The sequence below is a fragment of the Lathyrus oleraceus genome, chromosome 4 (genome assembly GCF_024323335.1).
Source record: "Lathyrus oleraceus cultivar Zhongwan6 chromosome 4, CAAS_Psat_ZW6_1.0, whole genome shotgun sequence".
Lineage (NCBI taxonomy): Eukaryota > Viridiplantae > Streptophyta > Magnoliopsida > Fabales > Fabaceae > Lathyrus > Lathyrus oleraceus.
The window spans coordinates 480,593,582-480,619,867 of NC_066582.1; the positions used below are offsets into that span (position 1 = coordinate 480,593,582).

General features: G+C 34.4%; 6 protein-coding genes and 1 long non-coding RNA gene across 8 annotated transcripts; 5 read left to right on the forward strand and 2 right to left on the reverse strand.

The window, feature by feature from the left end:
- Positions 1-544: 544 nt before the first annotated feature.
- Positions 545-4,103, forward strand: LOC127076341 (seed linoleate 9S-lipoxygenase-3). Its single transcript, XM_051017964.1, has 9 exons — positions 545-837; positions 928-1,214; positions 1,286-1,526; positions 1,626-1,946; positions 2,041-2,237; positions 2,310-2,614; positions 2,698-2,961; positions 3,044-3,435; positions 3,506-4,103. The coding sequence occupies exons 1-9, from the start codon at positions 636-638 to the stop codon at positions 3,868-3,870; spliced, it is 2,574 nt and encodes an 857-aa protein (XP_050873921.1). The 5' UTR covers positions 545-635; the 3' UTR covers positions 3,871-4,103.
- Positions 4,104-5,812: 1,709 nt separating this feature from the next.
- Positions 5,813-7,719, forward strand: LOC127076347 (uncharacterized). Its single transcript, XR_007786801.1, has 2 exons — positions 5,813-6,080; positions 7,534-7,719. It is a non-coding gene; the product is annotated as an uncharacterized LOC127076347 (long non-coding RNA).
- Positions 7,720-8,397: 678 nt separating this feature from the next.
- LOC127076343 (seed linoleate 9S-lipoxygenase-3-like) lies at positions 8,398-11,941 on the forward strand. Its single transcript, XM_051017967.1, has 9 exons — positions 8,398-8,697; positions 8,777-9,063; positions 9,135-9,375; positions 9,475-9,795; positions 9,891-10,087; positions 10,148-10,452; positions 10,536-10,799; positions 10,882-11,273; positions 11,344-11,941. Exons 1-4 carry the CDS (start codon positions 8,496-8,498, stop codon positions 9,603-9,605), a joined length of 861 nt encoding a protein of 286 aa, XP_050873924.1. The 5' UTR covers positions 8,398-8,495; the 3' UTR covers positions 9,606-9,795; positions 9,891-10,087; positions 10,148-10,452; positions 10,536-10,799; positions 10,882-11,273; positions 11,344-11,941.
- Positions 9,908-11,708, forward strand: LOC127138079 (seed linoleate 9S-lipoxygenase-3). The gene is made up of 5 exons (XM_051064484.1): positions 9,908-10,087; positions 10,148-10,452; positions 10,536-10,799; positions 10,882-11,273; positions 11,344-11,708. Exons 1-5 carry the CDS (start codon positions 9,908-9,910, stop codon positions 11,706-11,708), a joined length of 1,506 nt encoding a protein of 501 aa, XP_050920441.1.
- Positions 11,942-15,957: 4,016 nt separating the features above from the next.
- Positions 15,958-24,661, forward strand: LOC127076345 (seed linoleate 9S-lipoxygenase-3). The gene is made up of 10 exons (XM_051017969.1): positions 15,958-16,534; positions 16,614-16,900; positions 16,972-17,212; positions 17,312-17,632; positions 17,728-17,924; positions 17,985-18,289; positions 18,373-18,636; positions 18,719-19,110; positions 19,181-19,258; positions 24,142-24,661. Exons 1-10 carry the CDS (start codon positions 16,333-16,335, stop codon positions 24,426-24,428), a joined length of 2,574 nt encoding a protein of 857 aa, XP_050873926.1. The 5' UTR covers positions 15,958-16,332; the 3' UTR covers positions 24,429-24,661.
- LOC127076344 (signaling peptide TAXIMIN 1) lies at positions 20,112-20,665 on the reverse strand. Its single transcript, XM_051017968.1, has 2 exons — positions 20,522-20,665; positions 20,112-20,423 (listed from the first exon to the last, which is right to left on the reverse strand). The coding sequence occupies exons 1-2, from the start codon at positions 20,638-20,640 to the stop codon at positions 20,300-20,302; spliced, it is 243 nt and encodes an 80-aa protein (XP_050873925.1). The 5' UTR covers positions 20,641-20,665; the 3' UTR covers positions 20,112-20,299.
- LOC127076342 (pentatricopeptide repeat-containing protein At1g28690, mitochondrial) lies at positions 20,973-22,879 on the reverse strand. 2 transcript variants are annotated; one of them, XM_051017966.1, is made up of 2 exons: positions 22,438-22,757; positions 20,973-22,358 (listed from the first exon to the last, which is right to left on the reverse strand). In XM_051017966.1, exon 2 carries the CDS (start codon positions 22,311-22,313, stop codon positions 21,051-21,053), a length of 1,263 nt encoding a protein of 420 aa, XP_050873923.1. In that variant the 5' UTR covers positions 22,314-22,358; positions 22,438-22,757; the 3' UTR covers positions 20,973-21,050. The 2 variants fall into 2 exon arrangements, with proteins under 2 accessions (XP_050873923.1, XP_050873922.1); XM_051017965.1 differs by having other exon boundaries at positions 20,973-22,879.
- Positions 24,662-26,286: the final 1,625 nt, after the last annotated feature.

Genomic DNA, 26,286 nt, shown 5'->3' on the forward strand with positions numbered 1-26,286 from the left:
AAAGCATGAGAAGGAGAAAAAAATGAATATTTAAAAATAAGATTCTCAAATTAAGACAATAATTAATTAAAATAAAATAGATATTATATTGATAGTAATCTATAAGATAAAATAAATTGTTAACTTTATTAAAATTTAAAAATAAATTATTAGTATTTTTAGTGATAATAAATAAATAAAAGTAAAAAAGTATGGGAAAAAGAAATATAAGAGACATTTTAAATTTTAATAAAAAAAGAGAATGAGTGAATATAATATTAGATGTGATTTTATCGGTGAAGGTTATAAGACGTAGGATATTATCATGCTTTTATTGAAGATAGAGAATATAAAAGATAAATATTATTGGATTATGTTAAATACTTTTTCTTAATGTAAATAATTTATGAAAGAGCAATTTTTAAAAGTTCATGTAATTGATTTTTATTACCACTTCCAACCCCAAGAATTAGCAAGTTGACCACCTAACAAACTTAGCAACTAGGCAATATCTCATTTCTAAACTAGTATTTTCTTTTTTTATAAAAAAAACACACACTAATTTTTCTTCTATAAATACCCACCAAGGTTACTTGACTTTCTCACAAGCTTCTATCCATTTTAACAACTGTGTTTTGCTTGACCAAAAACCAAAAATGTCCTTCCTATTTGGAGGTGATAAAATCAAAGGCACATTAGTGCTAATGCAAAAGAATGTCTTGGACATAAACAGCTTAACAGATCCTGCAAAGCTTATCGATGGAGCCTTGGATGGTTTTGGATCCATCCTTGATACTCTCACTTCCTTCTTGGGTGCATCCGTTTGTCTTCAGTTAATTAGTTCTACTAAACCTCTCTGTAAGTTTTCTTCTTTTACAAATTTATTTTCTTTCGAATGCGACGCAGTTTATTGCACGTTTATAAATTTTTTACCTTAAATTTTTGCAGTAAGTGGTGAAGGAAAAGTGGGAAAAGAAGCTTATTTAAAAGAAGCCATTAACAATTTACCAACCTTGGGAGACAAGCAAACTGCATTCAGCATTGAGTTTGAATATGATAGCAACTTTGGAATTCCTGGAGCATTCAAAATCAAAAACTACATGTCAACTGAGTTCTATCTTGTGAGCTTAACTCTTGATGATATTCCCAATCTTGGAACCATTCACTTTGTTTGCAACTCCTGGGTTTACAACGCCAAAAAATACCAAACCGATCGCATTTTCTTCGCCAACAATGTAAGAGCAAACTATTGGAATGTGATTTTCTTTAAATTTTATAAAGATTAATTTGAAAACATATATCGCAGACTTTTGTAACAAGTGAAACACCGTCTCCATTAGTCTACTATAGACAATTGGAGTTGAAGACTTTACGAGGAAATGGAACGGGAGAGCGTCAAGAATGGGATAGAATTTATGATTATGATGTTTACAATGATTTGGGTGAGCCTGATAAGGGCCAAAGTTACGCTCGTCCAATTTTGGGACGATCTAGTGATCATCCTTATCCTCGTAGAGGAAGAACGGGGAGAAAACCTACCGCAACAGGTTATGTTCTTGTCTTCGTGTCTTATCGACTAATTACAAAAGTTACATAATCTTTTGACGATATTTAACGATACTTTTTTATATCAATTATCTTAACAGATCCTAACAGTGAGAGTAGAGGGAATAGTGTGTATATTCCAAGAGATGAAGCGTTTGGTCACTTGAAATCCTCGGACTTTCTTGTTTATGGACTTAAGTCTGTTTCGCAAGATGTAATTCCATTGCTACAATCTGCATTTGACATAAATTTCACACCAACTGAATTTGATAGCTTTGATGATGTGTTTGATCTATATGAAGGAGGAATTAAGCTGCCTACTGATATAATTAGCCAAATTAGTCCTTTACCAGTGTTATCAGAAATCTTTCGAACCGATGGTGAAGAATTCCTCAAGTTTCCACCACCTAAAGTAATTCAAGGTATATCCCACTTTTTGCAAAACTGCGAGTAAAACTAATAACTTTATTTTGTTTAATGAAAAATTTATTGACTATTCAATATTATTTTGAGAAGTGAGTAAGTCTGCGTGGATGACTGATGAAGAATTCGGAAGAGAGATTGTTGCTGGCGTAAATCCTGGCCTAATTCGTGCCCTCCAAGATTTTCCTCCAAAAAGTAAGCTTGACAGCGCAATCTATGGTGATCATACCAGCACAATAACCAAAGAGCAGATAGAGCCTAACTTGGAGGGTTTCATTACTCTTGATGAGGTAAAGATGACTATTATGTGATCCATTGTTTTTGTTTCTTTATAGCCAAAATTGACCAATTTTTTTTATCAGGCCATACAAAACAAGAAACTGTTCTTGCTAGAACACCATGACACAATAATTCCATATCTAAGGCTAATAAACTCAACTTCAACCAAAGCTTATGCTTCAAGAACCATTCTTTTCTTGAAAAACGATGGAACTTTAAAGCCTCTAGCCATTGAGTTAAGCCTTCCACATCCTCAAGGAGATCAATTCGGCGTTGTTAGTAATGTCTACTTGCCTGCAATTGAAGGTGTTGAAGCTACAATTTGGCTACTTGCTAAGGCTTATGTTATAGTAAATGACTCATGCTTTCACCAACTTGTCAGCCACTGGTATATATTTATATATATTCGTCGATGAAATGTATTTTCGTGTATATGAATTGATTACGAATAACTTTTCATGCATTATACAGGTTGAATACTCATGCAGTTGTCGAACCTTTTGTGATAGCGACGAATAGGCAACTTAGTGTGCTTCATCCTATTTATAAGCTATTACATCCGCATTATCGCGATACGATGAATATAAATGCACTTGCTAGACAATCCTTAGTCAACGCAGATGGTATTATTGAAAAAACATTCTTGTGGGGAGGGTATGCTATGGAGATATCATCAAAAGTTTATAAGGATTGGGTTTTTACAGACCAAGCCCTACCCGCCGATCTCATCAAAAGGTAATTAAAGTTGAAGATCGTGATTTTATCAGGACTAACAATATATTTAACCATTGTAATTCTCATACTCTTGTTTATTTAGAGGAATAGCGGTTGAGGATTCAACTTCGCCTCACGGTCTTCGTCTAGTGATAGAGGATTACCCGTATGCTGTTGATGGGCTCGATATTTGGGATGCTATTAAGACGTGGGTGCAAGACTATGTTTCGATATACTTCATATCAGATGAGAAAATTCAGCAAGACACTGAACTCCAAGCTTGGTGGAAAGAAGTTGTTGAAGTAGGCCATGGTGACAAGAAAGGCGAGGCGTGGTGGCCTAAATTGCAAACTCGCGGAGATTTGATTCATGTTTGTAATATTATCATATGGACTGCTTCAGCTCTTCACGCAGCTGTTAATTTTGGACAATATCCGTATGGAGGTTTCATATTAAACCGTCCAACTCTCAGTAGGCGATTAATGCCAGAGAAAGGTACTTAGTGTTTTGTTTTAGTGTCTATAAAATTTGTTCGCATTGAAATCAAATATTTTTCGTATCACAGGTACTCCTGAGTACGATGAGCTAGCGACTAACCCTCAAAAAGCTTACTTGAAAACAATTACACCAAAGTTTCAAACTCTTATCGATCTATCAGTCATAGAGATCTTGTCGAGGCATGCTTCGGATGAGTACTACCTTGGACAAAGAGACAGTGCTGAGTATTGGACTTCTGATACAAATGCCTTAGCAGCTTTCAAGAAGTTTGGAAAAACACTAGCTGAAATTGAGGGACAACTCATTCTGAGGAACACTAATGAATCATTGAGAAACCGAGTTGGGCCGGTTAGCATGCCTTATACTCTTCTCTATCCTTCAAGTGAGGAAGGACTTACTTTTAGAGGAATTCCCAACAGTATCTCGATCTAAGAAAGTGTTGCTGTAGATTGTGAATGATTGTGGGTGTGGTTTTAAATAAATTGTGAGAGGGAATCTCAATTCCTTGTCACACTACTTGTGTATAGTTGTGTGTTTGATTGCTTGCATGTTCATATGACAATAATGTAAACAATGATGTTTTATGTAAAGTGTTGTATTCTATCTTGTAAAATATTTTAATTCATGTAACATTATTGATTTATGAGTACAGATTTTGGATTTAAGTTTGTATCTAGAGGTTTTAAATTTTTTTAACAAAGAAAGTAGAAAAAAAGCTAAACTTTTGGTGATAACAACTCAACTCTCAACTTTTGCTGCATTCATACTCAGACCTTGGTTGTCTTTAAAACTAAACATCAAATACACAACAAGTTCTCTTTAATGCAAGTGAAGTCAAATCTAAGAAATAGTTATGCTTCATTAAGTTATATACAATAAAGTTGTTATATTAGTTTGTCCAAATCTAAGAATTTTCAACATTTGAGGCATAGCATCGGTAATGCTATATTTTTGTTTATGATATATGGTTCTATGCATTATGGATTTTGAAACCCTGACCCTTAGTTTGGATAGTAAAATTTGAATTTATCTGTTTCATGGATTATTTTGAATTTTGGTATGCTAATATATTAGTTTTGTTTCGGTGATTATGGTATGCATTTTCTTGTTTGATTTTAGAAAAGATTGTTGACGAACCAAGACAAATTGACACGTGGTAGAGTGGTCCAACATTTCTCTGTGTTGTTTACCGGTGCTTTTAATAAACAATCACAAAAAGTGTGTGATTTGGATTTAAAAATGCTTGAATAATACACCAAATGAATGTAAACAATAAACTTTGGATAAAGATAAAAAACAATAAACAAAATAAATGAAGTAAATGACATTACTCGTAAATGTTTGAAATACAAAGGATTTTCAGAGAATCTAAAGAGTGGAAGCAGACCCATATTTCTCACAAACTATTTCGCTTGATAACTTGAGTATTTTAGTTTTATAGAAATGAATGAGAATTTTGCGACCCCCAATTCAAGGTCTAAGACTGTTTTATATACTAGTCCTAAAATAATCGTCGACAACAATCGGTGGTTACATGTTCGACGTGTGTCCTACTACTTGGACTACTTTGCTCTAACTTGCTTCCACGTGTCTTCAGAGAAAATACTGCTAAAAAACCAAATAATCGTGATGATAACTGTGTTGATAACCGTTTTTTGAACACCTTGATTGTCATTTTCAAGAGTCTTCGATCAATCCAAAAATGCTGAAACTTCTCCATATCACATAGTCTTTGGATTTGAAAATACCATAAGTCTTTATCACTTAATAATTGTCAACTTCGACGTCGTGTCGAAGAGTTTTTATGTGACACTATCAAGTTTCTAAACATATATGGAAAAGAGAGTAATCATAATCTTATGAATTTATTCCTGAGACTCTTCCAAACCTTTCTTGACCTTGACTCCACTTACAGCTTAGTCGAACCACTAGATCGACACAGTCAACGTGTCGAAGCTTTTGGTTTAAGCTTTGACACTTAGTATTTTCAACATAGTCACTACCATTCTCTGTTGACTTTTCGACAACTAGAAATTTCAGCCTAACAAATGCCTCCCAAAAAATTTCACTTTCGATCATATGTATCAAATGGAAGAAATGTGATATTTTTGTAACTGTCTGACACTATTTACCAAAGCATTTACACCTCATTTTACGAACGTGCGTGCAGACCTTCATCATTATTCCGATTTCTCAGGACAGTCGTGTCCACGTAATTAAACCACATTAAAGAAATAATTAGCTAAAATTATGATTTCCCATGACAATTTGTCCACACGATTAAACCACGTTAAAGAAATATTTAACTAAAACTTATTCAAGAAATTCAAATGCCAAGTGTCTCTTTTTAAGTGCCACTTCATTGGGGGGAAACTGAAATGCTTCTCCATTATAAAAATCCCTACGTTTTTTCATTTTTCACTTTTCTTCTTCTTTTTCAAATCCCTAACTTCTCATACTCACATACCATTTCCATCTTCATTCTTATTAATATTCATAAGACAAAAATGGTTTCTTCTTCCACACCAACACTTGCAATCCCAATTGCTTCTGAAATTAATGCTCTCATCGTTGTTGGTAAACACATCTACATTTCTGAGCCATAAATATAGGAGGAGAAAGTGATGATTTGGGCTTCTCAGGTAATCGTCCCTTTCTCCATTTATGCTATTATTCATGCATTCTTATGTCCTTTCCCTGCTTCTTCTGAAAAATCTGAACGTCTGGAAAAAAATTCCTTGTTACCGTAGTCATGAACCCAAAATCTTTAAAAATAAAGCTTACGAGTTATGGTTTATGATTGCACCTAAATGTGTTTTTCGTGCTTTCCCTTCCCCAACAATAAGGCCTATATTGAATGGTTAGATACGGTAGAAAAAAAGAAAGGACACTTTTTGAAGGATTAATAAATTTATGACTTGATTCAGTTGTCAAGAATTTGCCTTAAGTGTAATCCCAACATGTTCATCGCAACTCTTCTTTTCTGGGAAAGTTGTACTAATACTCTCCACTTGCGTTGTAGAATGGTAACCCCTATCTTGTTCGACATAGCTGCCATAACGAGACTTCAACCTATTGGTGAAACCTTCGACCTTACTTTGCTAACTAGCACCAAACTAGACTTTAACTTCGATCGTGCAAGTTCTAAGAGTTTTATCAAAGATTTCCATGAAACTGACTCTAAAGAGGTTTATGACCAAGAGCACATTGCTTTCTTAACCTTTTGGCTATGTCGTTGTGTCTTTGGCTCTAGCTATTTGCAGGTAGCCAAGAAATTTATAACTTTGGCCACCCAAATTCATGAATGGCGAAAAATTAATCTCAACAAGCTAATCTTGGACTCTCTCTACAACGCTCTTGGGCTTGTTGCTTTTGATTTTAAGTCCATTAACGATCTATAATACAAATTCCTAATCGCAAAACCTATGTGGCTTCTCTAACTATGGCTTAATGTCACGTTTGAATCTTTTCTAAAGTTCAAAATCCCTTCTTCCTTTGTGCAACAGGTTGAAGGAAGACGAGTCGAAGCCACCAGGCTTGCCTTGTTAACACCAGAAGATGTTGGTTTATTGACCGCATATGCATTTAAGAAGTATGTCATGATGTTTGCAAAACGTCTTGTTTTTGAACCATCCATGGCTCCCTTTGTCAGTTAAAGTCATGGTCCTGACTAGTTTAAGAGAGAATCCCCCTCTCTTTCTCCTAAACATCATGCTCAAGCTCTTAACATCTGGTCAACTTTTCTCTAACCCACTATTTTTCTGTTGGGATTATGATGGGACACAAAGGTTTGGGCCTTGTTAGCTATCCGCCTAACTTGGTATCCCGACAATTCAGTTTCTGTCAATTTTTGCCCAAGTCATTCTTTCTTCATAAAAACTAAATCTTCACATCAACCACCCTTTATACAAATGAAGAATACCATGCACAACTAGATTTCCTCATAATAGACACCACCACATTTACTCCTTTTAAATTTCAAGATAATTATCTCTGCACACAAGAATTCAAATAATGGTGGTCGAATTATCACCATGCTCATTTTGTGGCGTCTGTATCTTGCAGCTTCTAACAAATACTTTTTCAACTGTGCAGACTCGCTTCAAGGAGAGTACACGTACACATATCAAAGAAATTCAGGCTTTCCAATGTTACTTTAAGGGTGTATATAATCTTTGTGATATTCGTCGAACTGTTTATGATGTAGCTCTTACTTTAAAACAAAAATTACAGAAAAACTTCCAACTTTGAAAATCTTTTCTTATGTAACTGATAGGTTGATGTTGACCTCGTGACTACGCTAGTTTGACAGTTAAAGGTGAAGGTTTGAAATGATTTGCTTATTTATAAGATGAACAATAATTATATAAATTTAATTATATTGAATAATCATACAAAAAGAAAAAAAAAAGCATGAGAAGGAGAAAAAAATGAATATTTAAAAATAAGATTCTCAAATTAAGACAATAATTAATTAAAATAAAATAGATATTATATTGATAGTGATCTATAAGATAAAATAAATTGTTAACTTTATTAAAATTTAAAAATAAATTATTAGTATTTTTAGTGATAATAAATAAATAAATAAAAATTAAAATAAAAGTAAAAAAGTATGGGAAAAAGAAATATAAGAGACATTTTAAATTTTAATAAAAAAAGAGAATGAGTGAATATAATATTAGATGTGATTTTATCGGTGAAGGTTATAAGACGTAGGATATTATCATGCTTTTATTGAAGATAGAGAATATAAAAGATAAATATTATTGGATTATGTTAAATACTTTTTCTTAATGTAAATAATTTATGAAAGAGCAATTTTTAAAAGTTCATGTAATTGATTTTTATTACCACTTCCAACCCCAAGAATTAGCAAGTTGACCACCTAACAAACTTAGCAACTAGGCAATATCTCACTTATAAACTAGTATTTTCTTTTTTTATAAAAAAAAAACACTAATTTTTCTTCTATAAATACCCACCAAGGTTACTTGACTTTCTCACAAGCTTCTATCCATTTTAACAACTGTGTTTTGCTTGACCAAAAACCAAAAATGTCCTTCCTATTTGGAGGTGATAAAATCAAAGGCACATTAGTGCTAATGCAAAAGAATGTTTTGGACATAAACAGCTTAACAGATCCTGCAAAGCTTATCGATGGAGCCTTGGATGGTTTTGGATCCATCCTTGATACTCTCACTTCCTTCTTGGGTGCATCCGTTTGTCTTCAGTTAATTAGTTCTACTAAACCTCTCTGTAAGTTTTCTTCTTTTACAAATTTATTTTCTTTCGAATGCGACCCAGTTTATAAATTCTTTACCTTAAATTTTTGCAGTAAGTGGAGAAGGAAAAGTGGGAAAAGAAGCTTATTTAAAAGAAGCCATTAACAATTTACCAACCTTGGGAGACAAGCAAACTGCATTCAGCATTGAGTTTGAATATGATAGCAACTTTGGAATTCCTGGAGCATTCAAAATCAAAAACTACATGTCAACTGAGTTCTTTCTTGTGAGCTTAACTCTTGATGATATTCCCAATCTTGGAACCATTCACTTTGTTTGCAACTCCTGGGTTTACAACGCCAAAAAATACCAAACCGATCGCATTTTCTTCGCCAACAATGTAAGAGCAAACTATTGGAATGTGATTTTCTTTAAATTTTATAAAGATTAATTTGAAAACATATATCGCAGACTTTTGTAACAAGTGAAACACCGTCTCCATTAGTCTACTATAGACAATTGGAGTTGAAGACTTTACGAGGAAATGGAACGGGAGAGCGTCAAGAATGGGATAGAATTTATGATTATGATGTTTACAATGATTTGGGTGAGCCTGATAAGGGCCAAAGTTACGCTCGTCCAATTTTGGGACGATCTAGTGATCATCCTTATCCTCGTAGAGGAAGAACGGGGAGAAAACCTACTGCAACAGGTTATGTTCTTGCCTTTGTGTTTATCGACTAATTACGAAAGTTACATAATCTTTTGACGATATTTAACAATGCTTTTTTATATTCAATTATCTTAACAGATCCTAACAGTGAGAGTAGGGGGAATAGTGTGTATATTCCAAGAGATGAAGCGTTTGGTCACTTGAAATCCTCAGACTTTCTTGTTTATGGACTTAAGTCTGTTTCGCAAGATGTAATTCCATTGCTATAATCTGCATTTGACATAAATTTCACACCAACTGAATTTGATAGCTTTGATGATGTGTTTGATCTATATGAAGGAGGAATTAAGCTGCCTACCGATATAATTAGCCAAATTAGTCCTTTACCCGTGTTATCAGAAATCTTTCGAACCGATGGTGAACAATTCCTCAAGTTCCCAACACCTAAAGTAATTCAAGGTATATCCTACCTTTAGCAAAACTGCGAGTAAACTCAATAATTTTATTTCATTTAACGAAAAACTTATTGACGATTTTGACATTATTTTGAGTAGTGAGTAAGTCTGCGTGGATGACTGATGAAGAATTTGGAAGAGAGATTGTTGCTGGCGTAAATCCTGGCCTAATTCGCGCCCTCCAGGATTTTCCTCCAAAAAGTAAGCTTGACAGTGCAATCTATGGTGATCATACCAGCACAATAACCAAAGAGCAGATAGAGCTTAACTTGGAGGGTTTCAGTACTCTTGATGAGGTAAAGATAATTATTGTTTTTGTTTCTTTATAGCCAAAATTGACCGATTTTTTTTATCAGGCTATACAAAACAAGAAACTGTTCTTGCTAGAACACCATGACACAATAATTCCATATCTAAGGCTAATAAACTCAACTTCAACCAAAGCTTATGCTTCAAGAACCATTCTTTTCTTGAAAAATGATGGAACTTTAAGGCCTTTAGCCATTGAGTTAAGCCTTCCACATCCTCAAGGAGATCAATTCGGCGTTGTTAGTAATGTCTACTTGCCTGCAATTGAAGGTGTTGAAGCTACAATTTGGCTACTTGCTAAGGCTTATGTTATAGTAAATGACTCATGCTTTCACCAACTTGTCAGCCACTGGTATATATTTATATATATTCGTCGATGAAATGTATTTTCGTGTATATGAATTGATTACGAATAACTTTTCATGCATTATACAGGTTGAATACTCATGCAGTTGTCGAACCTTTTGTGATAGCGACGAATAGGCAACTTAGTGTGCTTCATCCTATTTATAAGCTATTACATCCGCATTATCGCGATACGATGAATATAAATGCACTTGCTAGACAATCCTTAGTCAATGCAGATGGTATTATTGAAAAAACATTCTTGTGGGGAGGGTATGCTATGGAGATATCATCAAAAGTTTATAAGGATTGGGTTTTTACAGACCAAGCCCTACCTGCCGATCTCATCAAAAGGTAATTAAAGTCGAAGATCGTGATTTTATCAGGACTAACAATATATTTAACCATTGTAATTCTCATACTCTTGTTTATTTAGAGGAATAGCGGTTGAGGATTCAACTTCGCCTCACGGTCTTCGTCTAGTGATAGAGGACTACCCGTATGCTGTTGATGGGCTCGATATTTGGGATGCTATTAAGACGTGGGTGCAAGACTATGTTTCGATATACTTCATATCAGATGAGAAAATTCAGCAAGACACTGAACTCCAAGCTTGGTGGAAAGAAGTTGTTGAAGTAGGCCATGGTGACAAGAAAGGCGAGGCGTGGTGGCCTAAATTGCAAACTCGCGGAGATTTGATTCATGTTTGTAATATTATCATATGGACTGCTTCAGCTCTTCACGCAGCTGTTAATTTTGGACAATATCCGTATGGAGGTTTCATATTAAACCGTCCAACTCTCAGTAGGCGATTAATGCCAGAGAAAGGTACTTAGTGTTTTGTTTTAGTCTCTATAAAATTTGTTCGCATTGAAATCAAATATTTTCCGTATTACAGGTACTCCTGAGTACGATGAGCTATCGACTAACCCTCAAAAGGCTTATTTGAAAACAATTACACCAAAGTTTCAAACTCTTATCGATCTATCAGTCATAGAAATCTTGTCGAGGCATGCTTCTGATGAGTACTACCTTGGACAAAGAGACAGTGCTGAGTATTGGACTTCTGATACAAACGCCTTAGCAGCTTTCAAGAAGTTTGGAAAAACACTAGCTGAAATTGAGGGACAACTCATTCTGAGGAACACTAATGAATCATTGAGAAACCGAGTTGGGCCGGTTAGCATGCCTTATACTCTTCTCTATCCTTCAAGTGAGGAAGGACTTACTTTTAGAGGAATTCCCAACAGTATCTCGATCTAAGAAAGTGTTGCTATATATTGTGAATGATTGTGGGTGTGGTTTTAAATAAATTGTGAAAGGGAATCTCAATTCCTTGTCACACTACTTGTGTATAGTTGTGTGTTTGATTGCTTGCATGTTCATATGACAATAATGTAAACAATGATGTTTTATGTAAAGTGTTGTATTCTATCTTGTAAAATATTTTAATTCATGTAACATTATTGATTTATGAGTACAGATTTTGGATTTAAGTTTGTATCTAGAGGTTTTAAATTTTTTTAACAAAGAAAGTAGAAAAAAAGCTAAACTTTTGGTGATAACAACTCAACTCTCAACTTTTGCTGCATTCATACTCAGACCTTGGTTGTCTTTAAAACTAAACATCAAATACACAACAAGTTCTCTTTAATGCAAGTGAAGTCAAATCTAAGAAATAGTTATGTTTCATTAAGTTATATACAATAAAGTTGTTATATTAGTTTGTCCAAATCTAAGAATTTTCAACATTTGAGGCATAGCATCGGTAATGCTATATTTTTGTTTATGATATATGGTTCTATGCATTATGGATTTTGAAACCCTGACCCTTAGTTTGGATAGTAAAATTTGAATTTATCTGTTTCATGGATTATTTTGAATTTTGGTATGCTAATATATTAGTTTTGTTTCGGTGATTATGGTATGCATTTTCTTGTTTGATTTTAGAAAAGATTGTTGACGAACCAAGACAAATTGACACGTGGTAGAGTGGTCCAACATTTCTCTGTGTTGTTTACCGGTGCTTTTAATAAACAATCACAAAAAGTGTGTGATTTGGATTTAAAAATGCTTGAATAATACACCAAATGAATGTAAACAATAAACTTTGGATAAAGATAAAAAACAATAAACAAAATAAATGAAGTAAATGACATTACTCGTAAATGTTTGAAATACAAAGGATTTTCAGAGAATCTAAAGAGTGGAAGCAGACCCATATTTCTCACAAACTATTTCGCTTGATAACTTGAGTATTTTAGTTTTATAGAAATGAATGAGAATTTTGCGACCCCCAATTCAAGGTCTAAGACTGTTTTATATACTAGTCCTAAAATAATCGTCGACAACAATCGGTGGTTACATGTTCGACGTGTGTCCTACTACTTGGACTACTTTGCTCTAACTTGCTTCCACGTGTCTTCAGAGAAAATACTGCTAAAAAACCAAATAATCGTGATGATAACTGTGTTGATAACCGTTTTTTGAACACCTTGATTGTCATTTTCAAGAGTCTTCGATCAATCCAAAAATGCTGAAACTTCTCCATATCACATAGTCTTTGGATTTGAAAATACCATAAGTCTTTATCACTTAATAATTGTCAACTTCGACGTCGTGTCGAAGAGTTTTTATGTGACACTATCAAGTTTCTAAACATATATGGAAAAGAGAGTAATCATAATCTTATGAATTTATTCCTGAGACTCTTCCAAACCTTTCTTGACCTTGACTCCACTTACAGCTTAGTCGAACCACTAGATCGACACAGTCAACGTGTCGAAGCTTTTGGTTTAAGCTTTGACACTTAGTATTTTCAACATAGTCACTACCATTCTCTGTTGACTTTTCGACAACTAGAAATTTCAGCCTAACAAATGCCTCCCAAAAATTTCACTTTCGATCATATGTATCAAATGGAAGAAATGTGATATTTTTGTAACTGTCTGACACTATTTACCAAAGCATTTACACCTCATTTTACGAACGTGCGTGCAGACCTTCATCATTATTCCGATTTCTCAGGACAGTCGTGTCCACGTAATTAAACCACATTAAAGAAATAATTAGCTAAAATTATGATTTCCCATGACAATTTGTCCACACGATTAAACCACGTTAAAGAAATATTTAACTAAAACTTATTCAAGAAATTCAAATGCCAAGTGTCTCTTTTTAAGTGCCACTTCATTGGGGGGAAACTGAAATGCTTCTCCATTATAAAAATCCCTACGTTTTTTCATTTTTCACTTTTCTTCTTCTTTTTCAAATCCCTAACTTCTCATACTCACATACCATTTCCATCTTCATTCTTATTAATATTCATAAGACAAAAATGGTTTCTTCTTCCACACCAACACTTGCAATCCCAATTGCTTCTGAAATTAATGCTCTCATCGTTGTTGGTAAACACATCTACATTTCTGAGCCATAAATATAGGAGGAGAAAGTGATGATTTGGGCTTCTCAGGTAATCGTCCCTTTCTCCATTTATGCTATTATTCATGCATTCTTATGTCCTTTCCCCTGCTTCTTCTGAAAAATCTGAACGTCTGGAAAAAAATTCCTTGTTACCGTAGTCATGAACCCAAAATCTTTAAAAATAAAGCTTACGAGTTATGGTTTATGATTGCACCTAAATGTGTTTTTCGTGCTTTCCCTTCCCCAACAATAAGGCCTATATTGAATGGTTAGATACGGTAGAAAAAAAGAAAGGACACTTTTTGAAGGATTAATAAATTTATGACTTGATTCAGTTGTCAAGAATTTGCCTTAAGTGTAATCCCAACATGTTCATCGCAACTCTTCTTTTCTGGGAAAGTTGTACTAATACTCTCCACTTGCGTTGTAGAATGGTAACCCCTATCTTGTTCGACATAGCTGCCATAACGAGACTTCAACCTATTGGTGAAACCTTCGACCTTACTTTGCTAACTAGCACCAAACTAGACTTTAACTTCGATCGTGCAAGTTCTAAGAGTTTTATCAAAGATTTCCATGAAACTGACTCTAAAGAGGTTTATGACCAAGAGCACATTGCTTTCTTAACCTTTTGGCTATGTCGTTGTGTCTTTGGCTCTAGCTATTTGCAGGTAGCCAAGAAATTTATAACTTTGGCCACCCAAATTCATGAATGGCGAAAAATTAATCTCAACAAGCTAATCTTGGACTCTCTCTACAACGCTCTTGGGCTTGTTGCTTTTGATTTTAAGTCCATTAACGATCTATAATACAAATTCCTAATCGCAAAACCTATGTGGCTTCTCTAACTATGGCTTAATGTCACGTTTGAATCTTTTCTAAAGTTCAAAATCCCTTCTTCCTTTGTGCAACAGGTTGAAGGAAGACGAGTTGAAGCCACCAGGCTTGCCTTGTTAACACCAGAAGATGTTGGTTTATTGACCGCATATGCATTTAAGAAGTATGTCATGATGTTTGCAAAACGTCTTGTTTTTGAACCATCCATGGCTCCCTTTGTCAGTTAAAGTCATGGTCCTGACTAGTTTAAGAGAGAATCCCCCTCTCTTTCTCCTAAACATCATGCTCAAGCTCTTAACATCTGGTCAACTTTTCTCTAACCCACTATTTTTCTGTTGGGATTATGATGGGACACAAAGGTTTGGGCCTTGTTAGCTATCCGCCTAACTTGGTATCCCGACAATTCAGTTTCTGTCAATTTTTGCCCAAGTCATTCTTTCTTCATAAAAACTAAATCTTCACATCAACCACCCTTTATACAAATGAAGAATACCATGCACAACTAGATTTCCTCATAATAGACACCACCACATTTACTCCTTTTAAATTTCAAGATAATTATCTCTGCACACAAGAATTCAAATAATGGTGGTCGAATTATCACCATGCTCATTTTGTGGCGTCTGTATCTTGCAGCTTCTAACAAATACTTTTTCAACTGTGCAGACTCGCTTCAAGGAGAGTACACGTACACATATCAAAGAAATTCAGGCTTTCCAATGTTACTTTAAGGGTGTATATAATCTTTGTGATATTCGTCGAACTGTTTATGATGTAGCTCTTACTTTAAAACAAAAATTACAGAAAAACTTCCAACTTTGAAAATCTTTTCTTATGTAACTGATAGGTTGATGTTGACCTCGTGACTACGCTAGTTTGACAGTTAAAGGTGAAGGTTTGAAATGATTTGCTTATTTATAAGATGAACAATAATTATATAAATTTAATTATATTGAATAATCATACAAAAAGAAAAAAAAAAGCATGAGAAGGAGAAAAAAATGAATATTTAAAAATAAGATTCTCAAATTAAGACAATAATTAATTAAAATAAAATAGATATTATATTGATAGTGATCTATAAGATAAAATAAATTGTTAACTTTATTAAAATTTAAAAATAAATTATTAGTATTTTTAGTGATAATAAATAAATAAATAAAAATTAAAATAAAAGTAAAAAAGTATGGGAAAAAGAAATATAAGAGACATTTTAAATTTTAATAAAAAAAGAGAATGAGTGAATATAATATTAGATGTGATTTTATCGGTGAAGGTTATAAGACGTAGGATATTATCATGCTTTTATTGAAGATAGAGAATATAAAAGATAAATATTATTGGATTATGTTAAATACTTTTTCTTAATGTAAATAATTTATGAAAGAGCAATTTTTAAAAGTTCATGTAATTGATTTTTATTACCACTTCCAACCCCAAGAATTAGCAAGTTGACCACCTAACAAACTTAGCAACTAGGCAATATCTCACTTATAAACTAGTATTTTCTTTTTTTATAAAAAAAAACACTAATTTTTCTTCTATAAATACCCACCAAGGTTACTTGACTTTCTCACAAGCTTCTATCCATTTTAACAACTGTGTTTTGCTTGACCAAAAACCAAAAATGTCCTTCCTATTTGGAGGTGATAAAATCAAAGGCACATTAGTGCTAATGCAAAAGAATGTTTTGGACATAAACAGCTTAACAGATCCTGCAAAGCTTATCGATGGAGCCTTGGATGGTTTTGGATCCATCCTTGATACTCTCACTTCCTTCTTGGGTGCATCCGTTTGTCTTCAGTTAATTAGTTCTACTAAACCTCTCTGTAAGTTTTCTTCTTTTACAAATTTATTTTCTTTCGAATGCGACCCAGTTTATAAATTCTTTACCTTAAATTTTTGCAGTAAGTGGAGAAGGAAAAGTGGGAAAAGAAGCTTATTTAAAAGAAGCCATTAACAATTTACCAACCTTGGGAGACAAGCAAACTGCATTCAGCATTGAGTTTGAATATGATAGCAACTTTGGAATTCCTGGAGCATTCAAAACCAAAAACTACATGTCAACTGAGTTCTTTCTTGTGAGCTTAACTCTTGATGATATTCCCAATCTTGGAACCATTCACTTTGTTTGCAACTCCTGGGTTTACAACGCCAAAAAATACCAAACCGATCGCATTTTCTTCGCCAACAATGTAAGAGCAAACTATTGGAATGTGATTTTCTTTAAATTTTATAAAGATTAATTTGAAAACATATATCGCAGACTTTTGTAACAAGTGAAACACCGTCTCCATTAGTCTACTATAGACAATTGGAGTTGAAGACTTTACGAGGAAATGGAACGGGAGAGCGTCAAGAATGGGATAGAATTTATGATTATGATGTTTACAATGATTTGGGTGAGCCTGATAAGGGCCAAAGTTACGCTCGTCCAATTTTGGGACGATCTAGTGATCATCCTTATCCTCGTAGAGGAAGAACGGGGAGAAAACCTACTGCAACAGGTTATGTTCTTGCCTTTGTGTTTATCGACTAATTACGAAAGTTACATAATCTTTTGACGATATTTAACAATGCTTTTTTATATTCAATTATCTTAACAGATCCTAACAGTGAGAGTAGGGGGAATAGTGTGTATATTCCAAGAGATGAAGCGTTTGGTCACTTGAAATCCTCAGACTTTCTTGTTTATGGACTTAAGTCTGTTTCGCAAGATGTAATTCCATTGCTACAATCTGCATTTGACATAAATTTCACACCAACTGAATTTGATAGCTTTGATGATGTGTTTGATCTATATGAAGGAGGAATTAAGCTGCCTACCGATATAATTAGCCAAATTAGTCCTTTACCCGTGTTATCAGAAATCTTTCGAACCGATGGTGAACAATTCCTCAAGTTCCCAACACCTAAAGTAATTCAAGGTATATCCTACCTTTAGCAAAACTGCGAGTAAACTCAATAATTTTATTTCATTTAACGAAAAACTTATTGACGATTTTGACATTATTTTGAGTAGTGAGTAAGTCTGCGTGGATGACTGATGAAGAATTTGGAAGAGAGATTGTTGCTGGCGTAAATCCTGGCCTAATTCGCGCCCTCCAGGATTTTCCTCCAAAAAGTAAGCTTGACAGTGCAATCTATGGTGATCATACCAGCACAATAACCAAAGAGCAGATAGAGCTTAACTTGGAGGGTTTCAGTACTCTTGATGAGGTAAAGATAATTATTGTTTTTGTTTCTTTATAGCCAAAATTGACCGATTTTTTTTATCAGGCTATACAAAACAAGAAACTGTTCTTGCTAGAACACCATGACACAATAATTCCATATCTAAGGCTAATAAACTCAACTTCAACCAAAGCTTATGCTTCAAGAACCATTCTTTTCTTGAAAAATGATGGAACTTTAAGGCCTTTAGCCATTGAGTTAAGCCTTCCACATCCTCAAGGAGATCAATTCGGCGTTGTTAGTAATGTCTACTTGCCTGCAATTGAAGGTGTTGAAGCTACAATTTGGCTACTTGCTAAGGCTTATGTTATAGTAAATGACTCATGCTTTCACCAACTTGTCAGCCACTGGTATATATTTATATATATTCGTCGATGAAATGTATTTTCGTGTATATGAATTGATTACGAATAACTTTTCATGCATTATACAGGTTGAATACTCATGCAGTTGTCGAACCTTTTGTGATAGCGACGAATAGGCAACTTAGTGTGCTTCATCCTATTTATAAGCTATTACATCCGCATTATCGCGATACGATGAATATAAATGCACTTGCTAGACAATCCTTAGTCAATGCAGATGGTATTATTGAAAAAACATTCTTGTGGGGAGGGTATGCTATGGAGATATCATCAAAAGTTTATAAGGATTGGGTTTTTACAGACCAAGCCCTACCTGCCGATCTCATCAAAAGGTAATTAAAGTCGAAGATCGTGATTTTATCAGGACTAACAATATATTTAACCATTGTAATTCTCATACTCTTGTTTATTTAGAGGAATAGCGGTTGAGGATTCAACTTCGCCTCACGGTCTTCGTCTAGTGATAGAGGACTACCCGTATGCTGTTGATGGGCTCGATATTTGGGATGCTATTAAGACGTGGGTGCAAGACTATGTTTCGATATACTTCATATCAGATGAGAAAATTCAGCAAGACACTGAACTCCAAGCTTGGTGGAAAGAAGTTGTTGAAGTAGGCCATGGTGACAAGAAAGGCGAGGCGTGGTGGCCTAAATTGCAAACTCGCGGAGATTTGATTCATGTTTGTAATATTATCATATGGACTGCTTCAGCTCTCCACGCAGCTGTTAATTTTGGACAATATCCGTATGGAGGTTTCATATTAAACCGTCCAACTCTCAGTAGGCGATTAATGCCAGAGAAAGGTACTTAGTGTTTTGTTTTAGTCTCTATAAAATTTGTTCGCATTGAAATCAAATATTTTTCGTATTACAGGTACTCCTGAGTACGATGAGCTAGCGACTAACCCTCAAAAGGCTTACTTGAAAACAATTACACCAAAGTTTCAAACTCAATTGTTTTTATGAAAGTTTTATGAATTGCTTGATTTTGTGAAAGCAGCAACAACAACGCCCAAACAATTGATTATGAATAAAATTAGGTAGTAGCGGCCGCATGATTATGAATAAATTAAATAAGGCACAATTGAATGAGTTTTAAACAATATAATGTAAATTCCAACAACCACACACTATTGAAACAGAATGTTACGACAAACGTCCTAAAACAATAATCATATAAGAATTAATGAATTTATCAGCATAAAAGAATATAAACCTTGCACAAATTGGAAGATAAAAAAGGAACTCCAATTTTGGAACCCTAATATCAACAAAACAAAAATTCAAATTCAAATTGAATCAAATATAGAATCCCCTGATACCAGTTGTTAATTTGTTATGTCTATTGAATCTATTCATAACCTTATAATTTCTATCGATATAAAAATTAAGAACATAACTATAAACAAATCCGTATGGGTCAGATATATACTCATACCCGACTACGGTGCGTATCTAAGTTTGCAATTGGAAATAGTTGAACCTACGTTTGCAATTAGAAATAGTTGAACCTAAGTTTGCAATTGGAAATAGTTGAAAGTGATCGGGTATGTGAACTTTCAATTGTAGAGTTTCTTATGGCTCCTTGAATCTCCTCTGATGGAGATGAAGAGATAATTTTCCTTATAAGTCGTTTCCATGTTTTCTATCACAACCCCTATAAATAATCTTAGGATTATTTCTTAGTTTCAATATTATAATTTGACCCCTCATCAAATTAGATATTAATTTATGATATCCAGACAGTATCTTACTTTTCATGATATTTATCATATAAACCAAGAGAAAGAAAGAAAAACAAAGAATTAAAAAAAATATTTGAATACAGAATTCATTATTAGACAAGGAGAATAGTTACAGACTACAACCTGCTATTTTCATTTGGACATGACTAAAAACTAATTCATGAATGAAGTTAAAAGGTAAAATCAACCCAAGAATAGTACTACTAAATTAGCACCACGAATTCAAAGTCTTAAAAACACAGATATCTCTAACATGGAATCTTGGAGATGAACCACTCCATAACCAAAATTGGAGCCTTTATGAGCAACAGAGCAAATTCAACTATGAGGGTCACGCAAAGGCAGCATGGACATATGCATGTCAAAGTCAACCTGCCATATAGCAACATACACACATACATAAGTCCTCAAAAAACCAAAAGAAAATACTATAAATAGCTAATACTAGATGTTAAAAGAGAGGGACTTACCCAACAATCCAAACAATCAAGCCTACAACCGAGATTATGAGAGACAAGAAAGCAAAAGGCAGGCCTAGGAGAAACCCAAGTGGCCTGAATTTGCAATCCTCTTCACAGCAGCAACACATGGCTAAATAGTTAATGACTTGAAGTTCTTAAATTTTGAGAAGCCAAATAGAAAACATAAAATATCTATAGCATATATACGTAGTTAGTAGTAATATATAGTTGGCGGAGAGCACAAGAAATACTAATAAAATGAGTTTAATTAGAAGAAAAAACAAAACAAAATACTACTACCAAGAACTACAGGGTCACGTGGTTAAATGTCTGTTAGCCAACAAGAATCTGATCCTATTCCATGAAAGAAATGGGTTGGTTACCAATACCAAGACCCCACGAACGAGTACGTTATTTTGTATAGGGTTGTTTCATAGTTTACATTATTGTCAGAAGAACATGAATCAAAACTTCTAAAGGATTATCTAATTTGACAAAACAAAAATGATGCTGTGCATCTTTGAACTCATCATAAAATCTAACAAGCAATATTAGCTCCAACCCAACTGGAGGCAGTGTCCTTGGATATTCCTCTCTGCTTCATTACTTCTCTAAGTTCACTTACACTCTCCCATTTCCCAGCATCTGCCAATGTATTAGATAGTGCAACATATGCTCCCGGTCTTCCACTAGCATTCAGCTTGAAAAGCTCATTGGCAGCTAATTTTGCCATCTCTATATTTTCGTGGAGTCTGCACGAACTAAGTAAAGCAGCCCACACGTCCGAATTGGGTCTCTCAGGCATCCTCGTGACAAACTCCCAAGCCTGATTCAGCCTCCCTGCTCGCCCTAACAGATCAACCATGCAAGCATAATGCTCCATCCCTGGCTTCAGTTTATATTCATTCTCCATACTCTGAAAAATCTCCCAACCCTTATCCACAAGTCCGGCATGTGCACAAGCTGAGAGAGCACTGAGGAACGTGACAAAATTGGGTGCAATGCAATATTCTATCTGCATCTTACTAAATAGATCAAGTGCTTCATCAGGAAACCCGTTCTTCCCATATCCATCAATCATAGATGTCCATGAAAAAACATTCTTCTCATGCATGTGGTCAAAAACTATTCGAGCTTCTACAACTCTACCACACTTGGAATACATATCTATAAGAGCACTTCCTAATTTTACGTCTCCAAAAAAAGGTGTCTTCATAAGCTGAGTTTGAACTTGTTGCCCAATTTCAAATGCTGCAAGCACAGAACAAGCACCAATTATGCTAGCAAATGTGGAAAGATTCGGCCTAAAGTTAAACCGTTGCATGTCAATGTAAACCTCAAGAGATCTCATGGCACATTCATATGTTTTGCTGTAACCTTCAATCATAGCATTAAACACCACAACATCCTTGTCCAATGTTTTCTGAAATATACATTCAGCATCACTGAAAGAACCTTTATTCATGTAACCAGAGATGAGTGACGTTGAAGATATCACATTCTTCTCCGACATCACATCAAACACAGTCCTCCCATAACCAACCCTCCCATTCTTAACATAAGAGTCAATCAATGCAGTACAAAGAACATCGTCTTTCTCAACATCACATTTAAGAATCTGCGCATGTACTATTCTTCCAAGATCACCAACCATCGCAACATCAACCCCCGAGGTAGACGTAGACGCCTTTAAAATCATTGAAAGCGTAAACCCATCGGGCTTTTCTCCAGACACTAAAAGCCTATGAAACAACTCAAGTGACTCATGAACTTGTCCTTTTTTGAGATAGCCACCAATCATATAATTATAAGCAGATAAAGTTCTGTCTTGCAAATCATCAAACACCTGGCGTGCGTATGTTAAAGAATTAGATTTTAGGTACAATATAAGTAGTTTTATGGAAATATTTGTGTTAGGAACAAACCCAGTTTTCAGAATGTGGGAATGGAGTTTTTGGCCGTGGGAAGGGGTCTGGGAATTAATGTAATGCTGGAGAGTATTGGATAAAAGTGTAGAGGGAGGAATGAAATCATGGTTTTGAGGAAATGGTTGATGGATTGATATCAGGGAACTATGGAATCTACGACACAATTGGTAAAGTTTGCATACTCCATTGTTCATCTTTTTCTCAATGACATTGCCACCGCGCAAATAAGGACATTGATAGGTGGGGGAGAGTGTTTTAATATTGTTCGGAAATAAATGGTACGAGGATACGCGATTCTGTCTGACTTGTCTGGTTAGGTCCCGTTTGTTTGTAGAGTTGTGCTTTGTATGTAACTTGAAAGTAACTTCGGTCAATTTTTCACACACTTTTTTTTTTTTTACAACCATCGACATTCTTGTAATTTTTTTGTTTGAGGTATGTTTATTACGACAACATGGAAGAAAAATCAGGATCAATTTAATAATATCATGGTGGTTGACCAAGCAAAATCTTCTGAGACGACAAATTTTGTCTAGACCAAGCAAAATCTTTTGAGGACATATATTATGTTTGGATCATGTAGTGTTGAGTGTGTGATATGTGATCGTGTCGATCTATCATCTTTTTTTTTTGAGATTGTTTCATCTATTTGATATAGAATTTTTAGGTGGTTGAGGTGACATGAACTTCTACCTCAAATAATTTTAGAGGTGTTTGAGATGCTTCGGGGTCTAGTGCATAGGAAATTGGCATTCTTATGGTTGGTCTTGATCTGACATTTTGTGGTCCAGACGATTTGGAAAGTGAAAAATAAGATATTTTTTGTCGAGGGAGTTTGACGGTTAATCACTGGATGACTACGATTATTAGTTTGGCTTGAAAGAGGATTAAGACACATGCTTCGGGTTTTGCCATTTCTTCAGCTGAATGGAAGCGGGAGTCGCTCAAGTGATTTAGCGTTTAGGGGTTTGTTGGGGCAGGCAACTGCCTTCCTCTTGTTTTATGCAAGTAGTTGTGTCTACCTCCCTTCAGCTCGCTCTCTCCAGAGGTTTGTTGATTCGCGTTTTCAATATAGATTGGACTGTTAGATTGCATAACTTGTATTTGTTTCTTATTGTTTGTTGTTTTATCTCTTCTATTTTGTTGTTCGTCAGTGTGTTAGCTTAATTTGGCGTTTTATCCACTTCTAGTTGTCTTTGTTCCTTTTTGTATGTAACTTGTGTTTTTTTTTCTCTTTTCTATTATATGTATTCTGGTTTGCTATTAAAAAACCAACTATGAGATACAAAACTTAGCAAATGGTGCACTTCTAGCTAAGAATTTGCTAACACTCCAATAAAAACTAAACTATTTTTTAGTTAAGTTTAAAAATAAAACTATTATTTTAGAAAATCGGTTCATATTTATAAAATGGATTTAAATCAATTTGGATTCGATTCAAAATTGATTTTGATTAAAATCCAAATTTCAATCAAGCAGTCTCTCACGCGATAATGAACATTGCTTCTGTTTAACATTGTTCACATCAACGTTTCTTCTGTAAATTCCAACGTGTATATGAACATGGTTGAATGTTGTCAGTTCCATGAACATTGTCAACATTGTGGTTATCATGTCAGTGTTTGGGCGTTGTTGTTGCTGCTTTCACAAAATCAAGCAATTCATAAAACTTTCATAAAAACAATTGAGAATTAAAACAATTCATAAAACTATCAGTCATAGAAATCTTGTCGAGGCATGCTTCTGATGAGTACTACCTTGGACAAAGAGACAGTGCTGAGTATTGGACTTCTGATACAAACGCCTTAGCAGCTTTCAAGAAGTTTGGAAAAACACTAGCTGAAATTGAGGGACAACTCATTCTGAGGAACACTAATGAATCATTGAGAAACCGAGTTGGGCCGGTTAGCATGCCTTATACTCTTCTCTATCCTTCAAGTGAGGAAGGACTTACTTTTAGAGGAATTCCCAACAGTATCTCGATCTAAGAAAGTGTTGCTGTAGATTGTGAATGATTGTGGGTGTGGTTTTAAATAAATTGTGAGAGGGAATCTCAATTCCTTGTCACACTACTTGTGTATAGTTGTGTGTTTGATTGCTTGCATGTTCATATGACAATAATGTAAACAATGATGTTTTATGTAAAGTGTTGTATTCTATCTTGTAAAATATTTTAATTCATGTAACATTATTGATTTATGAGTACAGATTTTGGATTTAAGTTTGTATCTAGAGGTTTTAAATTTTTTTAACAAAGAAAGTAGAAAAAAAGCTAAACTTTTGGTGATAACAACTCAACTCTCAACTTTTGCTGCATTCATACTCAGACCTTGGTTGTCTTTAAAACTAAACATCAAATACACAACAAATTCTCTTTAATGCAAGTGAAGTCAAATCTAAGAAATAGTTATGCTTCATTAAGTTATATACAATAAAGTTGTTATATTAGTTTGTCCAAATCTAAGAATTTTCAACATTTGAGGCATAGGATCGGTAATGCTATATTTTTGTTTATGATATATGGTTCTATGCATTATGGATTTTGAAACCCTGACCCTTAGTTTGGATAGTAAAATTTGAATTTATCTGTTTCATGGATTATTTTGAATTTTGGTATGCTAATATATTAGTTTTGTTTCGGTGATTATGGTATGCATTTTCTTGTTTGATTTTAGAAAAATTGTTGACGAACCAAGACAAATTGACACGTGGTAGAGTGGTCCAACATTTCTATGTGTTGTTTACCGGTGCTTTTAATAAATAATCACAAAAAATGTGTGATTTGGATTTAAAAACGCTTGAATAATACACCAAATGAATGTAAACAATAAACTTTGGATAAAGATAAAAAACAATAAACAAAATAAATGAAGTAAATGACATTACTCGTAAATGTTTGAAATACAAAGGATTTTCAGAGAATCTAAAGAGTGGACGCAGACCCACATTTCTCACAAACTATTTCGCTTGATAACTTGAGTATTTTAGTTTTATAGAAATGAATGAGAATTTTGCGACCCCCAATTCAAGGTCTGAGACTGTTTTATATACTAGTCCTAAAATAATCGTCGACAACAATCGGTGGTTACATGTTCGACGTGTGTCCTACTACTTGGACTACTTTGCTCTAACTTGCTTCCACGTGTCTTCAGAGAAAATACTGCTAAAAAACCAAATAATCGTGATGATAACTGTGTTGATAACCGTTTTTTGAACACCTTGATTGCCATTTTCAAGAGTCTTCGATCAATCCAAAAATGCTGAAACTTCTCCATATCACATAGTCTTTGGATTTGAAAATACCATAAGTCTTTATCACTTAATAATTGTCAACTTCAACGTCGTTGTAATACCCCAAAATTTACCCTTTCATTTTTCTTGGAAGCATGGGATTGTGTCTTACATTTCATTAGTATCATACTAGGTCATACTCATTGCATACTGCATCAGTGACTTGGAAAATCAGGGTTTGATTGATCACTCCTTAACAGAAGGAGCCCACACAAAGCAAGACTGAGAATTGAACTTCATTCTCCAAATATACAAGTCTCAAGGTGGTCCATATGTCTTATTATGGTACTCAGTTTCATCAGTAAAAGATTCAGAGCTCTCAGAGTGTACATATGGGTTTAATCAAAAATTAGGGTTTCGTGACTACCTGCAACAGGCAATGTTTGGTTGGAAGTAAAAGGGGCTCATTCATGTCATGATTATAGAGGCATCTTGGCCTAAGAAGATCCACGGTTATCTCAGAAAGATCCATTGGCAGTCAGTGCAATCAGTTCTTGAGCATTTTTGCCCTAAACTAGGGTTTGGTATAAAATCGGTTTATTTCTGATTCCTTGG

Excerpts from the sequence above, each read along its gene's own strand:
- LOC127076341 (XM_051017964.1), top strand. The coding sequence starts at position 636 with ATGTCCTTCCTATTTGGAGGTGATAAAATCAAAGGCACATTAGTGCTA. Across the intron at positions 2,615-2,697 it reads CACCAACTTGTCAGCCACTG|GTTGAATACTCATGCAGTTG; the intron begins GTATATATTTAT and ends TGCATTATACAG. Across the intron at positions 3,436-3,505 it reads GCGATTAATGCCAGAGAAAG|GTACTCCTGAGTACGATGAG; the intron begins GTACTTAGTGTT and ends TTCGTATCACAG.
- LOC127076343 (XM_051017967.1), top strand. The coding sequence starts at position 8,496 with ATGTCCTTCCTATTTGGAGGTGATAAAATCAAAGGCACATTAGTGCTA. Across the intron at positions 8,698-8,776 it reads TAGTTCTACTAAACCTCTCT|TAAGTGGAGAAGGAAAAGTG; the intron begins GTAAGTTTTCTT and ends AAATTTTTGCAG. Across the intron at positions 9,064-9,134 it reads GCATTTTCTTCGCCAACAAT|ACTTTTGTAACAAGTGAAAC; the intron begins GTAAGAGCAAAC and ends CATATATCGCAG.
- LOC127138079 (XM_051064484.1), top strand. The coding sequence starts at position 9,908 with ATGACTGATGAAGAATTTGGAAGAGAGATTGTTGCTGGCGTAAATCCT. Across the intron at positions 10,453-10,535 it reads CACCAACTTGTCAGCCACTG|GTTGAATACTCATGCAGTTG; the intron begins GTATATATTTAT and ends TGCATTATACAG. Across the intron at positions 11,274-11,343 it reads GCGATTAATGCCAGAGAAAG|GTACTCCTGAGTACGATGAG; the intron begins GTACTTAGTGTT and ends TCCGTATTACAG.
- LOC127076345 (XM_051017969.1), top strand. The coding sequence starts at position 16,333 with ATGTCCTTCCTATTTGGAGGTGATAAAATCAAAGGCACATTAGTGCTA. Across the intron at positions 17,633-17,727 it reads AACACCTAAAGTAATTCAAG|TGAGTAAGTCTGCGTGGATG; the intron begins GTATATCCTACC and ends TATTTTGAGTAG. Across the intron at positions 18,290-18,372 it reads CACCAACTTGTCAGCCACTG|GTTGAATACTCATGCAGTTG; the intron begins GTATATATTTAT and ends TGCATTATACAG.
- LOC127076344 (XM_051017968.1), bottom strand. The coding sequence starts at position 20,640 with ATGTGTTGCTGCTGTGAAGAGGATTGCAAATTCAGGCCACTTGGGTTT. Across the intron at positions 20,424-20,521 it reads TTGATTGTTTGGATTGTTGG|GTTGACTTTGACATGCATAT; the intron begins GTAAGTCCCTCT and ends GCTATATGGCAG.
- LOC127076342 (XM_051017965.1), bottom strand. The coding sequence starts at position 22,853 with ATGTCGATGGTTGTAAAAAAAAAAAAAGTGTGTGAAAAATTGACCGAA.